Source organism: Monodelphis domestica, chromosome 5 (assembly GCF_027887165.1).
Source record: "Monodelphis domestica isolate mMonDom1 chromosome 5, mMonDom1.pri, whole genome shotgun sequence".
NCBI classification, from domain to species: Eukaryota; Metazoa; Chordata; class Mammalia; order Didelphimorphia; family Didelphidae; genus Monodelphis; species Monodelphis domestica.
In genome coordinates this window covers 17,394,907-17,412,718 of record NC_077231.1, presented here as the reverse complement: position 1 = coordinate 17,412,718, position 17,812 = coordinate 17,394,907, and the positions used below count along the sequence as shown (strand labels likewise).

Genomic DNA, 17,812 nt, shown 5'->3' with positions numbered 1-17,812 from the left:
AGTAGATACAAAGCCCCAATCCTGCCTATCTTGTACCTTTATCCAAATCCCCATATATGACTCTAGGTCTGCATATTTTCCCATCTTAATAGATGGTGCTGCACAGGTCAGGAGTCCAATTAAAAATGGTGGGAGCGAGTCTAAGTTCAAAAATTACTTCTGACACTGTCTAAGTCACCCTGCCTCAGTTTCCCCATAAGTTAAACTATGGGGTTTATAATATTACTAACCTCCAAGGATTGTTGTGAGGATCAGACAAGATAATATTAATTTTAATCAAGTTAGCAGGGAATACAAGGATGATTCAACATTAGGAAAATTATCAAAATAATTATTCCTATTAAAAATAAAAATATCTAAAATCCCAAATCAAAAGAGCAACATCCATTTATGCTAAAATGAAGACAAAACTACAAAGTATCAGCATAGAGGGACCTTTTTAAAAAATTATAAATAGCACTTATCTAAATTTAAAACAAAGTATTATATTCAATAGGGACACTCTAGATACACTTTTACAGTAAATATGAGAGTAAAGCAAGAATGCCCACTTCCTTCACTATTATTTGATATAGTTTGGGCAATACTAGCCACAACAATGAGGCAAGAGAAAGCAATGAAAAGAACAAAAACAGGTTAAAATAGATGAGAGCCTTATTTTCTGATGATATGATAGTATACTTGGAAAATATTAGGAAATGAGCAGTTACCAATAGACAATCAAAAGGGTCAGCAAAGTTTCAGTTTACAATATAAACTCTCAAAAATTTACTTCATTTCTATATAGTAATACTAAAACACAAGAGGTAATAATAGAAAGGAAAATCCCATTATTAATAACCACAAGATACATAGAGTATCTAGGGACCAATTTACCAAAGGTCACAAAAGTCTTGAATAGATTCAAACTCAAAGTATTCCTTAAAGAAATAAAGAAAAAATCAAATATTTGGAGTAATATTTAGTGCTCGTGGTTGGGCTGGATCAATGTAATAAAAATGACAAAACTACTAAAAGGAATTTATATTTCTAATGATAGATCAATGTAATTCGATAAAATAATGAAATTCACTTGGAAAACATTTTAAAGCACCTGCTGTTAATTATAAAGATTTTAAATTAGTTTATTCTGAGCAGAAGTGTTAGGACAGAGACAGAGTTGCAATTTGAATACTGTTTTCTAAAAGAAAGGGTGAATGTGAATGGTGCTGTGGGCACTTTAAGTATAGAAGACATGGGACTGAAGGCTCTGTAAGAGATTAGCATAAAGGAGAGTCGGTTGAAAAGACCAGGGTCTGACTCTAGAACTTCTTCTCTTGAGTAGGTTACTGGAGATTTTCTCTGGGAATATTTGTGAGGGATTTGAGAGAGATTACTTTGAGAGTTGGATTAACATGGAGGAAGCTGAGTTTTTGTTGTAGTGAGAGCTTTTCTCCCAAAGAGAGAAACAGCTGCCAGTAGAGGGCTCTGTTTCCTCTCACTGGAACTGTGAGTTTCTGGCTCTGACAGGAGAGTCAGACAGGTGTTATGGGGAATTTAGGAAGGGGAAAGGTTTATTCAAAAAGTAACAATACAGTTAAATAAATGAGTTTATTAACAAAGAAAGGGATGATGGGGAAGGAAAAGGGGAAAGGTTTGTATCTGACTATTTGCCCCAACATATTGAACCCACTAGTTAATTTCCTAAACTTAACTTGTCTAACTTATTCAAGTAAAAAGTTTTAAGGATAAGTCCAACAGGGAACCCAGAATCTGACACACAAAGGTTTTGGTGGGTCAGGTAACAGGAATCCAGCTGTTGAGTCCACAGATGTTCCAGGAAACAGAGAGAAAGGCTCCTCCAAAATCACTCTGTCCACCAGAATGTACGGGGATCTTTTTCTCAATCCTTTTGACCTTATTCTAAGGCAGACAGCTTACAAGATGAGGTTGTCCAGGGAGAGTCCAGATTCACATCCTTCAACAGCTTGAAACTTTCACCCAGCCAGCTCTTAGAGAATTCTGAGGCTTGAGGGCTGTCAATCAATTCTTTGTAGCTTCTTTGTACTTTGTAACTTTCCTTGCTCCACAGGCTAGTAATTCTAACTGCCATATCTGGGAGTTAACTTCAGGCTACTTGTTAATTTTCATTGATAATTTTAAAGAGGTTAATATAAATTGAAGTTCATCTCTAGAATAAGTTTAATTAAATAGAAATTGGGTTTTAGAAAGTAGAGAATAGTTTAAGGTGGTGTACCTTGGTGAACAAGAAGCAAATCAGTGAGGATTGAGATTGGGGGGTTATATTTAGAAATTAGAATTCGGATATATATTATCTAATATATTAGAATTAGGATAAGAGTTTTCCTGTTTATTCCTACCTTCTTTATCCTATCCCTGCCTCTCCTCATAATAATAAGAGTTTGATTAAACTGTGTCCAGCGGTTCATCCACTGCTTCCAAATAGGTTACCTTGACAGCTGCAGCTTAGCTATACCACCTGATCAGTATAAATTGGCCATCAGTGTCCAAACCCCATACAAGATCAATGTTACCCATAACACTAGTATATTTCAGGCTATTCTTAGCACTGGAAATACAAAGAGAAGCAAATAACAGTCCCTGCTTTCACTGAACTCACAGTCTAATGGAAAAGACAACATAAAATAACTATATAGAAGCAAAATATCTGCAGGATAAGTTGGAGCTAATCAATAGAGGGAAAGAACAAACATCAATAGCTAGCATTTATATAAGATCTGTACCTGGAGATGAAGTATGCACATTGATGAAATTATGGATCAACTGAAGAATGAAGTTAAAATTAGGGGGTGGACTGGGGGTGGACTTTTTCACGACTACTTAAGAATCAAAGCCAAGGAGCTTTAGTCTTTGTATAGTCTAAAGCACTGGGAATTATAGACTGGATCTGGGATTTCACTGACATAAAGAAAGCCCAGAAGAGGGACAGTCTTCAATCAACCCTGGTGAATTTTCCCTGTAGTTTATAGTCTTGAAGAGTTGCCAATGAGTGTTTAAGTGACTTGCCCAGGATCACGCAGTTCTTATACCATAGAAATAGGACCTGAACCCAGATTTCTCTGTCTTTGAAGGTGAGCTCTCTATACCAGGTTGCCTTTCAGATATGGTTTTTTTTTTTCTTTCTCTTCCTCCTTTTCTCTTCCTCGCCTCTCTATTTGGCTTTATCAAGAATTTGATTCAAAGCCAAAATAGAAAATAGACACTCAGTGCCCAGATTAAACTAAAAAGAAAAAAAAAATCTATGTCCGAACCAAAATACTCTCTTCCCTTCTCTTCTCCCCTCCTCCCCTCCCCATTGCTTAGGGAAAAACCACCAGAGTTAATTAAGGCTTACAAGTCAAAGGAAGGACGTGAGGCAAGGGACAAGGAGTCCTTGGCAGTTTCTTTTGGCTTTCTAAAAACGTCCATTTGGAAGCTCAGTCTTTCAGGCGTCTTCCTGAAGACTCTACTGCACACTTCTGTGAGGTGCTAGCTAACTGCTCCACGATGTTCGAGATAGGGAAAATCCTTTGAAGAGCGGCTCCAGCAATAAATAGGCAGAAGAAAGGGCAATGGAGTCGGTGGAGGAGGTATTTAATGCCTTCCTCTCTCAAGCCCGAAAAAGTCCTCCTACTGTCTTCTCCGGTTGTTGTCCGAGTTGTGAAGAGACTGAGGAGCTTCCGAAATGAATGACATTTGGGATAGCGGTGGTGGGCGGGGGGCTGTCTCGGCAGTGTTAAAAATGACACCTAACACAAGGGGTTTTCTTTCTAAACAGCCCAGCAAGATCTCGGGAACTTTATGGTTTCCCACCACGACAGAGAGGTGGATGACTACAGCCGAGAAAGCCCAGCCTCTCTGTTGGTGGGGACTCTTCTCAGGGCCCCTTGCTGATCACCTCTTCTGTCTGCAGCGCAGCTTAGATCTAGTAAGGGCCCACTGTGGAAGGAACACACAAACTGTGCAGCTGGAGAGAAAAAGCAGGTTGGAGTTCTGACAGCTGGAGGGGTTGCGCAGGCAAGCAGCGCATGCGCAGTGAGACAGAGGAGGTGGAGCCTGCCGGGAGAGGAGGCTGGGCTGCTGTTTATTTGCAGCTGGAGCAACTTGGCAAGGCAGCAGCCAGGAGCCGATCCGGGTGGTGGGTGGGTGAGCCGATCTGCTGCCGCATCATGCTGGTTCTTCTCAGGCTGGTGCTACTTTCTGTCAGAGTCCCAGAGGGAGAGGATGCCAGCCGCTCCGGAGCAGCCAGGGCAGCAGTGGCAACAGCAGGATGGTGGTGACAACCTATGCCAGCATCGGAGGCGGTGGCAGAAGGGATCTGGCTCCTTCGCGCCAGCGCCCCCAGGGCTGCTGCCTGGCGCCGGCGGGGGCTGCGCTGCTACTGACCGGCGTCTGCTGTCTGTGTTATGGAAACTCCCTGCCTGGCGAGTTTGTGCACGACGACGTGTGGGCAATTGTAAACAACCCCGATGTACGGGCAGTTGCCCCCCTGAGCTGGGGCATCTTCGCCAACGATTTCTGGGGCAAGAGCATGGCCGAAAACACCAGTCACAAATCCTACCGCCCTCTCTGCGTCCTCACCTTCAAGTGAGTCCCTCCAACGGCTGCCGCCTCTTCTTTCCGGGGCAGACAAGTAGCAGGCTCGGTGACCTACAGTTGCGGCTCTCCTCCCCTCACACCTAGCTCTCCTGTCCACTCCCCTGTCAGCCTTCCAATTTCTGGGCAGCATGAAAGGGTCAGCGGAGGGAGTTGGAATAGAGTTGGACCCAAGTGTCCGCTTTTTCCAATCTACTTTTCCCCAGGGGCGGGGTGAGGGCGGGAGGGAATAGAAGGGGGGGGCACATAGTACTTCTCTCTGCCACCTACCCTTTCGTAGGCGGCAACTAAGTGAGACACTCGTGGGGGTGGGCTGAGATCTGGAGAGGATGCTGTTGTTCTGTCACTGAGGCCCGTGGGCAGCTCTGCAGCAGGGAAAGTGTGTAAGACTCTTTGAGATTCACATTGCCATTGCAAAAACCTGTGTTTTGCCTAGGTATCAAATGAGTTGTGCATTTGCAGGAAGAGAATTCTTTTCCTCTTGGCTGCACACCAAAACCTCTCCAACCTGCCAAAACCTCTATGCGATCAAGCTCTAAAAAAATGCAGAGCCAGAGAATGCAGGATGGTGGGAATTGTTTGAGGTTTATTGTAGCTGAGCCTCGTTTTGATTTTCTAACCTTGGATATTTGGTGTCAAGAATTTATAAATTTACACCAGTGTTCTCTTGGGGTGGAGTTTTATCTTCTGATGAAAAGAGAGATCTGTGTTACTACTGCTGGTTTAATTTATCATCCTTATGTTTTCCCTCTTGGATTTGCTTTTTCCTGTGTCCTGAAAGAGGCTGCAGAAATAATGTTGCTTTGGTGTTAGCATAGTTAAACCTTCTCTAAAGGGTGTAATAGGATGATCACGAACATCTTGAGGGGCAGTTTCAAAAGCCTGCTGTTGCAGCAATGCAAAACCTGAAGACAGAAAAGGAAACCAATGCAATGGATTTGTCTAAAGGCTTTTGACTCCATTCTTTCACTTAAAGTTTATTGTTTATGAAGAGGGGGAACATGTGGTGTTCTTAGTTTTGGAAAGGGCATTTCAAGGTGTGTTTTAGGGGGGGAAATAAGAAACTAAACCTGTCTTTTCTCAAAGCTGTTTGCTTTTCTAGATGCTGTATTCTTTAAAACTGAAGTTAGCTTGACAAAGCAAGAGTTGCCTGGCAATGCTGTTTTTTAAAGCTTCCTAAAAAACAAATAGATAAACTGTTTCTTGCCTGAAAATCTATTTCCTTCTCATTAGTATGACTTGGACAGTAAGTAAACTCAGAATACTTTTGTTTCCTGCACATAGGAGCTTGTGTAGAAGTGTCTAGGGGGCAGCTAAGTAGCACAATGGATAGAGTACCAGGCCCAGAGTCAAGAGGATTCAAATCTGACAGTTCCTAATGCTGTGACTCTGGGAAAGTCACTTAACCTGGAAGAAAAAAAAAAGGATGATGTATAATAGTTTGGCAAAAACCAGAGATAAAAATAAAGCAAGCACTAGAAAGACTTGGTGGGGAAGGAAGCAGTCATTTAGGAAAAAAAAAACAACCAAACTCAAGTCCTCTATGCTGATATCACTTTGCAATCTCCATCAGACTAGATTGGGACTAGGAGAGGCTTTAACTGCAACACCTAAAAGATGCTAGGAAGAACAGCAGTGTAGGTGCCTTTCAGCAGAAGCAAGGAGACCACCCTTGTGTTCAGTTTGCTTTGCTTAAATAGTATTGACTTAGTTTCTTTTAAATCTAATGTAGTGCAGACTTGACATATTTTTAATAATTCACATAAATAAATTTAATAATTTAATAATTCAATAAAAATAATAATTCAATAATGCCAAAGGAAAGGAAGAAAGTTTTCTAAGACTTGTATTGAAAGTTATATAAAATAACTTAAAATTTTGTTTGGAATGGCCTTTTGTTAGCTTGTTGTTTTACAACATAATTATTTCTACTGATATGCTTTTGGTACATCTTTTTCCAACTTTGATAAGCAAAAACTGTGTAGAGGGAATTTCATCCCCTCTCCCTCCTGCATTGCCCACCTGGTGTATCCCATTTTTTTGCATGCCAGTGCTGTGTCCATGAAAGTAAATAAAAGGGTGTGGGTGGACCTGCAGGATGACCTAGCTACATGTGGTCAGACTTAGAGTAGGAAAGGGACTTTAAATCTATGCTTATCTGCTTTATTTCAAGTGCTTATTAATAAAATATTTGGAAAATGAGGACTTAAAGATATTAATTTTAATCTAACAATGCTTACTCATGCAAAACCTTTATTTTTTCTTTTTTTCTTTAAATTTTATTTGGTCAATTTCAAACATTATTCCTTGGTTACAAAAATCATATTAAACTTATTTTTCTTAAAGTAAAAAATAAGATTTTCTCTTTGTCCCACTGAGCAAATATCCTAGAATCCTAGAAATTTAAAGCTGGAAAATACTTTAATATAATTCCCTCATCTTTTGAGGGAAAACTGAGGTTTGGAGAGGTAAAATAACTTACACATGGAATATAGTAATTAAAAAATGAATATTGATAGATGATCTCAGAGCACATAATAAACAGGTTAAAATTCATAGAAAAAAGCTTGAGTCCAGCAATAGAATATAGTATAGGCTCATGAAACTTGTTGCTTTGATAAACTCATTTTGCTTGTTATTTATTTTTTCTTAAAATTGGGACTGAACTGAAGGTGAGAAAATAGATTATTATTAGTCTGTGCTAATTTTTTTTTGAGAGGGGAGGAGGCACAGATGAGAACTGTAGTCAGTAGTCTTATGTTCTTTAAAAAAAGAATTCCTGGATATAAGTTAAGAATTCCTATGAATTTTCATCTCTAATAATGTTTTCACTAAAAATGTTCATGAAGTAATGTTTATAGGCATACATAACTACTCAAAGATCTTTGGAAACAACCTATGGTTTTGTTCCTGTACTTTAATCTCACTATATCATGAGTAAGTAAATTAAGATAAAATGATTAAATTTTGTAACAATTAATGGAACCAAAGACCTGCATAACTCCTTGTTCTGATTATTGGAGGCCAGTCTACTGTTTTCCTATGCAATTCTGTTTTGTTGAGAGATTCTGGTCATAATATAAATCATAGTAGTGACCTATTATTAGTGACCTAAATCATGTTAGTGACCTAAATCATAATAAATGACCTGTAAAAATGTAATTTATTTGAAAAATAGATTCTCAATAAGTACAGATATGGTTTTGGGTCAACATTTTCATATTTGGGATTCAAGATAGTTTGCATAGCAGTTTATAGTACTTGGTTATGAGAGAGAAGAGTTGGTGGAAAAGATAATACATTTCTGACTAGGTCCATTGTCTAGTTTTGATTATATTCTTTCAGATCCTGAGCATCTGGACCAGTTTTTTTTCCCCCTGGGACTAATATATAATTCTTCAAAACATAGAAAAATGTACAAACTATGGCTGTAATGAGGGATCTGAGAAATGGGAAAGGAGAAGCTATTGACTAATATTCTTAATCTATCATCAACTGCCAATTCCTCCAAAACTCTGAACCACAGTCGAACAAATAAGTCCTTTTAAGATTGTAGTTCACTCAGTTTCTTTTTACTTAATTCTACTCAGAAATTCTAGTTAACCGCTTTCCTTGTAGAATAAAGTTGAACTCAATTAAGTTATCAGGAACTCAGTTAAACTCCTTTAGTTCTGCTCAGTAATCTTCCACAGAATGTCTTCACTAAAGACAGTTAACTATCAAGTCTCTCAAAGACTTTCTCTAAAGATATTTATCATTCTCCTCAAACATGAAGTTCTGTCAGTCTTCCCTAAATGTCTCACATGGATTACTTCTGTAACTGCAGTTAAACTGTCAATCTCCAGGTTTTCTATTTTTTTTTCTTAAAGGTATAGTAACTATACAAAGTATTTTGTTGTTCTAATTCTTTTTGATGAAATTCAGATTAAAATGGACAAGTCATTATTCTGTTATTATATTTAATGCTTTGCAGCCTATTGTGCAGAAGAAATAAAAGCACTGCCTTTTGCAGTTGACTTAAAGTCACTGAAAGCATTTTGGCACAACTTTAGTCAGTCATCTACTATCTAGATGATAGGGACATCATAGATCTATTTTTTCCATATGATTTTAATGTCTTTTGCTACATCTTTATATTTTTAAAGTTTTTCATTCAAAATATTTTGGAGATTGAGTATTTAGCCGGTTAATGAAATAATTCTTTTATTATGTTTTATTAAATATTACTTTTATAATAATTATCTCATTTTTTAAAAATATTTTTACTTTTCAGGGAACAGATCATTGGGAACTTGTGGGCAAGCAACAGCTACTTTTGTAATGCTATTCCATTTCCACTAGAGTTTGTTGAATTCTGAAGGGTATTTAGGATTCGTATTTGAAGTATGGGATTTATTGTCCCTTAGCTAATAAGGGATAGTAATCGTCTGTATAATTCCAGTTACATGCTTATTTAAGTATCCAGTGGATACTGAGACACTGTAATCTACAGTGATAGCTTGCACATATTTTTTTTTAATCACTTTATTGCAAAATCCAAATTGATCAGTAAATATCATGGCCTTAAGGAAAACCTTTTTGTTGACCTAATCTGGAATTGTAGGCAAAAATTCTTTCACATCTCTGAATAAATCTGCATGACTCAGCATTTGTTTGAGGCTTCTTTTTTGACATATTATTTGAATGAATGAAGATGTTGTATGTGGTAGGACTTTTTTTTTTATTACATTCATAGATCTAAGTAGTTTCAGAGGCTCTGTCTGGAGGTAAGCCAATCTTTTGGTTCCATTTGACAAATCTAGTAGCCTATACTCATTGTCAACCTTTAGTATTGCTATTAGTTCATTTTTTAATTATGCATACTGAGAACTTTTTTCTGCCATTCAGAGGAAGTGCTTACCACTATAATATTGTATGGATTTTTATTTAGATACCTTCTAGATCCATTTTGGTACCTTTTATAATGCTGAAGGTATTTTTTTAACCCTTACCTTCTGCCTTGGAACCAATACAGAAGAGCAGTAAGGGCTAGGCAATGGGGGTGAAGTTGTCCTCCCATCTCTGGGCCTGGCTCTCAATCCACTGAGCCACTCAGCTGTCCCACCCCTGTTTAAAACATATAATTGCCCTAAATATGCCTTTCTTAATCTTTGACTTCAGGAAAGTGGTCAGTTTCTTAAATAGCCTGACTTTTTTTCTTGGCGTCCTTAGGTTCATGTGTCTTGCCTGGAGAAAGATCAAGATCCATATAATGATCACCTTCATTTGCTGGTTTATTTCAACCTCCAGACTGAAGCACATAGCCTTCAATCTCTTTCTTCCTTGAAGTACCTTAAAAATTTGACGCTTATTGAATCCAAATGACATTTTGATACCGTTAGAAAAAATTTCCATGAGATAAAGTAGCTATTCTTTCCAGTGGAACCATAATTATGTTCATGAAATAATTAATATGTTTTGGTTTGATTCCCTCTTTGACTTGAAAGTCCAACTCAGTTCTTTTTAGGAGTGATAATAATGTATTTGGTGCTAGAGCAGGCTTAAATTGTCTTTCTGGAAGATTCCTCTTTTAGTATAAACTGTTGTTGATGTTTATTGTGTTGGTTGTATGTGTTGGAGAACAGTTTCCCGTGTAGATGTCAAGTACCTCAGTGTCACTATTATGCTTGGGTGGAGTGTATAATTGTAGTACATTTCTAAACCAGGAGTGCAAAGCTAAGTAAAAGGCTGGTGGTGTTTCTATTGAATTGTTTGTTTTTTTCTTCATGGGGCTTGGACTTACTGTATTAACTTAATGTTTTTTGGTCTTTGCTTTCAATTATTCATTATATGTATCAAGGATTTCTAATATACTCTTGTTTTCTAGGTTCCATTATATATGTATTTCTTTTTGGCTGCCTTTAATTGGATGATATGTCGTTTTCTGCTGTTTATTCTGCCTAGATTTGGATATAATCTTTCAATGTCTTTTCTCAGCTCTTCAATGTGGTGATGTGAAGCCTATCCTTAGTAATATTCTTGGATAGCTTCACCTTTAATTTTATGGTTTTTACCATGGCAATAGCTACATCATAGGCTTTTTGTGTAGGCCCTGAATTTTTTCTTTGTGAAATGTTGCAGATTTTTTTTCTAACAAGCTTTTATTTTCTCTTCTTCCTTCTTCCCCACTCCCCATTGGACAATCAAAAAAAAATAAAATAAAAAAAGCTCATAACAAATATTCATATTCAAAACTAATTCTCATATTGTTCATGTACAAATCACATCTTAATTAGGAGGAAGATAATCATGCTTCATCATTAGTTCTCAGGAAAAATGGTTATTCATTGCATTGATCAGAGTTCTAAAATCTTTCAAAAGTTGATTTTCTATAAAATATTGTTATTGCATAAATTCTTCTCGTTCTGTTCACTTCACTGCATAAAAGAAGGTATTGATTGATGGTGTTTATAAATTATCCAGCTTTGGTATAGTTAGCCTCTTTGTTATATGTCACCTTGGGGCTTACTCACCATTGGATCCCAAAATGGGAGGGGTTGCTATTATTTCCTGGGATCTAGGAGTAACTGTGGGTAGCTTTCAACAACAGTATGTTTCCCTTTCAAAATTTGACTCAATTCTCCATTTATTTGAGAAATGAGGTCTTTGTCAAAAACACTTGCTATAAAATTTTTCCCCAGTTTTTTGTTTCCCCTCTAATCTTGTTTGCATTGTTGTTTGTGTGTGTGCATGCATGCAAATGCTTTTAAATGTAATATAATCAAAATTATCCATTTTATATCTTATAATATTTTTTGTTTCTTCTTTGGTCATAAATTCTTTCCTTTTCTTTAGGTCTGACAGGTAAACTATTTGATGCTCCCCTAATTTGCTTATGATCTCATCCTTTATTTCTAAGTCATGTATCCATTTTGACTTTATCTTGGTGTATGGTGTGAGGTGGTTTATACCTAGTTTCTACCATACTGTTTTACAGTTTTCTCAGTAGTTTTTGTTAAAAAGCGAGTTCTTTTCCCAAAAGCTTTGGTCTTTGGGTTTACCAACAGTAGATTACTGTGGTCATTGACTGCTGTATATTGTGTTCCTAATCTTTCCCATTGATTCACTGCTCTATTTCCCAGCCAGACAGAATAATTTTTATTGTATTAGCTCAGCTTATTAATGTTTTTCTAATTGTTTAGATTTGACTATCTGTATGAAATGTTTTGTAATTGTGTTCATTTAATTCCTCTATTTGTCTTAGCAGGTAGACCAGAAAGTATTTTGAATGGGATTTCTTTCCATCTCTTGCTTTTGGACTTTGTTGGTATTATGTAGAAATGTTGATGATTTGTGTGGGTTTATTTTATGTCCTGCAACTTTGCAAAAGCCGTTGTTTCAATTAATTTTTTGGTTGTTCTCTAGGATTTCTAGGACTTTCATGATATCATTTGGAAGGAGTGATAACTTATTTTCTCATTTTCTTTTTCTATCATTCCTCATTCCTTCAATCTCTTTTTCTTCTCTTATTGCAATAGCTAGCATTTCTTTTACAATATTGAATAACAGTGGAGATGACAGGCCTCCTTGCTTCACCCCTGATTTTTGGGGTAAGGGTTCCAGCTTATCCCAATTCCAGACAATGCTTGCTGAAGGTTTTGGAGAGGTGCTATTTATTATTTTATAGGAAATATCCCTTTATTTCATTGTGTTCTATTGGGTGTTGTATTTTGTCAGAAGCTTTTTCTGCATTTATTGAGGTAATCATGTGGCTGGTTTTGTTATTGATATGATCAATTATACTGATAATTTTCCTAATATTGAACCATCCCTGCCTTCCTGATATAAAACTCATCTGGTCATGGTGTATGATAATTCTGATATATTGCTATAATCTCCATGCTTGTGTTTTATATTGCTATAATCTCCATGCTAGTGTTTTATTTAAAATTTTTGCATCAATATTCAGTAGGGGGATTGGTTTATATTTTTCTTTTTCTGTTTTTTTTTTCCCTCCTGGTTTAGGTATCAACACCATAGTTGTGTCATAAAAGGAATTTGGTAGAAGTCCTTCTTTACCTATTTTTCCAATTAGTTTATTTAGTATGGCATTAATTATTTTTTATATATTTTTTTAGAATTTATTTGTGATGGGGCAGATAAATTGTTCAGTGGGTAGAGAGCCAGGCCTGGAGATGAGAGGTCCTGGGTTTACATTTAATTTCAGATGCTTCCTAACTGTGTGACTGAGGACAAGTCAGTTAACCCTCCATTGCTTTGTGTGCCTTGGAACTAATATTTAGTATTGATTCTAAGACAGAAAGTAAAGTGTTGTTTGTTTGTGTTAATTCTCTTATGAATCCATCTCGCTCTGGGGCTTTTTTCATAGAGGATTCAATTTCTTTTTCTGAAATGGGATTGTTTAGGTTTCTATTTCTTCTTTTGTTAATCTGTTATTTATTTGTTTATTTTCTATTCAAAGATATTTTCTTTTCCCAATTACATGTAATAATTTTCAATATAACTTTTCTGAAATTATAAGATCCAAATTGTCTCTTTCCCTTTCCCCTCTCAGAGATGGTAAGCAATTCATCTCCATTAAACATATATTATCATGCAAAACACACTTCCAGTATTGGTCCCCAAAATAAAAACACAAATAAGCTAATATGAAAAATAGTGTGTTTTCATCTGCATCTGACTCCAAGAATTCTTTCTCTGGTAGTGGATCACATTGTTATAAGTCCTTCAGAATTGTCCAACATTGTTGTATTGCTGAAAGCAGTTAAGTCTTTCACAGTTGATCATTGTACATTATACAGTACATTGTACAGTCTTGCTATTATTGTGTATAGTTCTCCTAGTTCTGCATATTTGATCTGTATCAGTTCATGTAAGTCTTCCTAGCTTTTTCTGAAATCAGCCTGCTCATCATTTCTTACAAATAGTGTTCCATCAGCCATTTCCCAGTTAATGGGCATCCCCTCAATTTCCAATTCTTTGCCACCACAAAGAGTTTCCACAAATATTTTTGTACTAGTAGGTACTTTCCCCTTTTTAATTATTTCTTTGGGATATAGACCTCTTAGTGGTATTATAGGATCAAAGGGTATGCATAATTTTATAGCCCCTTTGGGCATAGTTCCAAATTGCCCCCCAGAATGGTTGGATTAGTTCTCAACTATACCAACAATGCATTAGTGTCCAAAAAGTTGATTTATATTTTTAAAACTATTCATCTTTTTCACTTAAAATGTAAAATTTATTGATATATATTTATAATCCAGCGAAATAGCTCCTAATAGTTGCTTTAATTTCCTCTTCATGGGTTATTAATTCACCCTTTTCATTTTTGATATTGATAATTTTGTTATCTTCTTTTAATAGAAAAATCAACCAGTGGTTAATTATTTTATTTTTCCTCATAAAACCAGCTCCTTATTTTCTAGTTCAGTGATTTTCTTATCTTAAATTTTAATAATCTCTGTTCTGATTTTGATTTTCAGGATTTCCAATTTGGGGATTTTTAATTTACTCTTTTTCTAGGTTTTTTTTTAATGTGCATGCTCATTTCATTGATCTATCCTTTTTCTATTTTGTTGATGTAAGCATTTAGGGATATAAAAATTTCCTAAGTACTGCTTTGGCTTCATCCCATAAATTTTTCTCCTTATCCTTCTCTTTAATGAAATTACTCATTGTTTCTATGATTTGTTCTTTGATCCATTCATTATTTAGGATAAAAAAAATACAGTTTCCAATTAATTTTTAGTGATTCTGAAGCCCTTTGTTGAATGTCATTTTTATTGCATTATGATCTAAAAGGGATGAAAAGGATGCATTTAATCTTCCTGATTTTCTACATTTGGTGGTGAGGTTTTTATGCCCAATTACATGATCAGTATTTGTGAAGGTGCTATGAACTGCTGAGAAAAAAGTTAATCCTTTTTATTCCCATTCAGTTTTATCTAGATGTCTATCATATTTAACATTCTATTCACTTCCTTAACATCTTTCTTGTTTGTTCACTGGTTAGGCTTATCTTGTTTTGAGAGGGGAAGGTTGAGATCCCCTATGAATTTTGTTTTATTGTCCATTTCCTCTTGTAAGTATTCTAGCTTTTCCTTCAGGAATTGTGATGCAGATTTGGTGCAAATATATTTAGTATTTATAGTACTTCATTGTCTATGATACCTTTTATGAAGACATAATTTCCTTCCTTATTTCTTTTGATTACATCAATATTTACTTTTGCCATTTATAAGATCATGATTACTAGCCCTACTTTTTTTTACTTTAACCAAGTAAATAAATTTTACCCCAACTCCTTACTTATACTTTGTGTGCCTCCGTGTTTTAAATATTTTTCTTGGAGACAGCATATTGTGGGAATCTAGTTTTTAATCCACTTTGCAATTTTATGAGTGAGTTCATCTTATTCACATCCACAATTATGATTTTTTCCAGTATTTTCCTCCATCTTTTTTCTCATTTGTTCTTATTTCTGCCTTGTTTACAAATATTTTGAATCTGACTATTGCCCCCCCCTCCAATTTGCTTCCTCTTTTATCTGCCTCCTCTTCTTATCTTGCTCACTTTCCCTTCCTACTTCCCCATAGGGTAAGATAGATTTCTATAGCTGCTTGAGTGTGGATGTTATTCCTGCTCTGGGCAAATTCTGATGAGAGTAGGAATCAAGCATTGCCTGCCACTATCCTTCACTGTATTGACTGTTAACACTTCTTATGTTGGATATTTAGCCCCATCTATCTCTCCTTTTTTCTTCTCATGGTGTCTTCCTCTTCCTCACCCTTTACATTTATTTCTTTTCTATCATCCCATCAAATTCAGCTTACTCTCTGGACACAGTATCTTATAGTCTCTGTTGAGTTATTGTGAGCTGAAATGTAAGTAATTTGGGGTCTATTTAACAAAACTAAGTGAATGACTTGGAGGCAGGTTATAAAAACAACCCCTGTTTGATAAGGTAAATGGGTTTAAGGATAGGTAAAAGATTATAGGATTTAGTCCCTAATCTAAAGGGGGTACTAACTTATCCCAGTCCCACTGGTCCTTGAGGACCTGCTTCTAGCACAGAGTTGTCCCCTGGCCTACTCTGAACTCCTTAAGTCTACAACTAAAACCCCCAAAATCTATACTAAATACATTATTAGCCTTATAATTTCTAGAAGAGGCAAATAGTATAATGTAAAGAGAGATGAACGTGGGTTCAGACTCCAGTTTTGATACTTATTAGCCATGTAACCCTAGATTTTTTTAAGTCATTCTGCAGCCCTTTGTTGAATGTAACTTTACCTCTCTGCCAGTTTCCTTTTAAAAAGGGTATGATCACACAACTTGCCTACCTCATTTTTTCATTTGTGTGACCTGTGTTTTGCAAACCTTGAAGCACTAAATACTGTGAACTGTTATATATGACTTTTTTTGTCCTTCTTTCTTGAATTTTTATGTGCTCTAGCTATTGTTGGGTTAAGTAGGAGCTTTATTATACCTCTAAGTAAGGCTTTTAAAAAATTTCCATTTGCCCTTAATGAAGTGGTAACTCGTTTTTTTAGCTCAAAGATTTTAAAAATTCTTACATTCTGCATTCCTCTTATGGAAGATTGGAGGATGATTGTTGTCAGTGAAGTCATGCAGGAAGATACAGAACTGTAGAAAGGTATAACTTTAAAGATACAATCCAGTGTGACTCATATATCCAGTTCTGGATGTTGAAGAATAGGGCTTCTCCATGAAGGGTGGTGGTGGGATTTTTCAAAGAAACCTCATTTTGTGAGGGTATTGTTGATTGGCATCAACAACCGATAAAGAAAGCTTTTTAAAGTTGGAAAAGTTATAAACATTTTGTGAAAATTGATAAACCTTTTGGCTTCACAAAAATCCCATGAGGTAGATAATATGGGTAAAGGTCATCTAGACCAACCCGCTGATTTTATAAGTGAGAAACCACAAACCACATGAGGGTAAGAGAGGCTAAATAACTTGCCTAAAGTCACATAGCTAGGAAGTGTGGAACTATAATTTGAATAATGTCATTTGAACTTTTAAAAATTTTACTTCCATATTGTTCATTCCTATAAGAGCATACTCATAAAAACCAAAACCCAAACTAAAATCATAAACAAATGTAAAAATCATGTATTTTGATATGGATCCAGTCCCATCATAAGTTCTGCAGAATTGTCCCAGATCATTGCATTGTTGTGAGTAGCCAAGTTTTCACTATTGATCATTGTACAATATTGCTGTTTCTGTGTTCAGTGTTTTCCCAGTTCTGCTTCTTTTGCTCTGCACCAGTTCATGTATATATTTCCAGCTTTTTTCTGAAATCATCTTGCTTATCATTTCTTAGAGCACAATACTATTCCATCACCAACATATACCACAATTTGTTCAGCCATTCCCCAATTGAAGGGCATCCCCTCATTTTCTAATTTTTTGCCACCACAGAGCGCAGCTCTGAATATTTTTGTACAAGTAGGTCCTTTCCCATTTTTTAAAATTAATTTCTTTGGAATATAGACCCATAAGTGGTATTATAGGATCAAAGGGTTTGCTCAGTTTTGTGACCCTTTCAATGTATTTCCAAACTGCCCTCCAGAATGGTTTGATCAGTTCACAATTTCAATAGCAATGCATTAGTGTACCAATTTTGCCAACTCTTCCAACATTTATCACTTTCTTTTGCTGTCATATTGACCAATCTGATAGATGTGATGTTACGGTACATCACAGTTGTTTTAATTTTCATCTCATTAATCAAGAGTGATTTAGAACATTTTTTCCTATGATTCTTGATATCTTTGACTTCTTTATCTGAAAATTGCTTGTTCATATTCTTTGTCAATTAGGGAATGAGTTGTATTCTTATAAATTTGACTTAGTTCTCCATAAATTTGAGAAATTAGACTTTTCAGAGAAATTTACAATACAATTTTTTCCCAGTTTGTGGTTTCCCTTCTAATCTTGGTTGTGTTGGTTTTGTTTGTACAAGAGCTTTTTAATTTAATATACTCAAAATTATTTATTTTGCATCTTATAATGTTCTATGTCTTGTGTGGTATAATTTCTTCCCTTTTTCATAGATCTTACAGGTAAACTTTTCTATGTTCCCCTAACTATGTTGTGGTATCACTCTTTATATCTAAATCATATAGTCATTTTGACCTTAATTTGGTAGAGAGTGTGAAATATTGATCTCTACCTAGTTTCTGCC

The 17,812-nt window shown here is 35.9% G+C and overlaps 1 protein-coding gene across 3 annotated transcripts in view; it reads left to right on the top strand.

Annotated features, from left to right (window-relative positions):
- The first annotated feature begins 1,582 nt into the window (after positions 1-1,582).
- TMTC1 (transmembrane O-mannosyltransferase targeting cadherins 1) overlaps positions 1,583-17,812 on the top strand; it is a 291,956-nt gene continuing 275,726 nt past the window's right edge. The window contains exon 1 of one of the 3 annotated variants that reach the window (XM_056797671.1): positions 1,583-4,587. In XM_056797671.1, the coding sequence (XP_056653649.1) occupies positions 4,271-4,587 (317 nt within the window). In that variant the 5' untranslated portion in view covers positions 1,583-4,270. The remainder of the gene's footprint in view (positions 4,588-17,812) is intronic. The other 2 variants (XM_007502836.3, XM_007502837.3) reach the window with 2 other exon arrangements.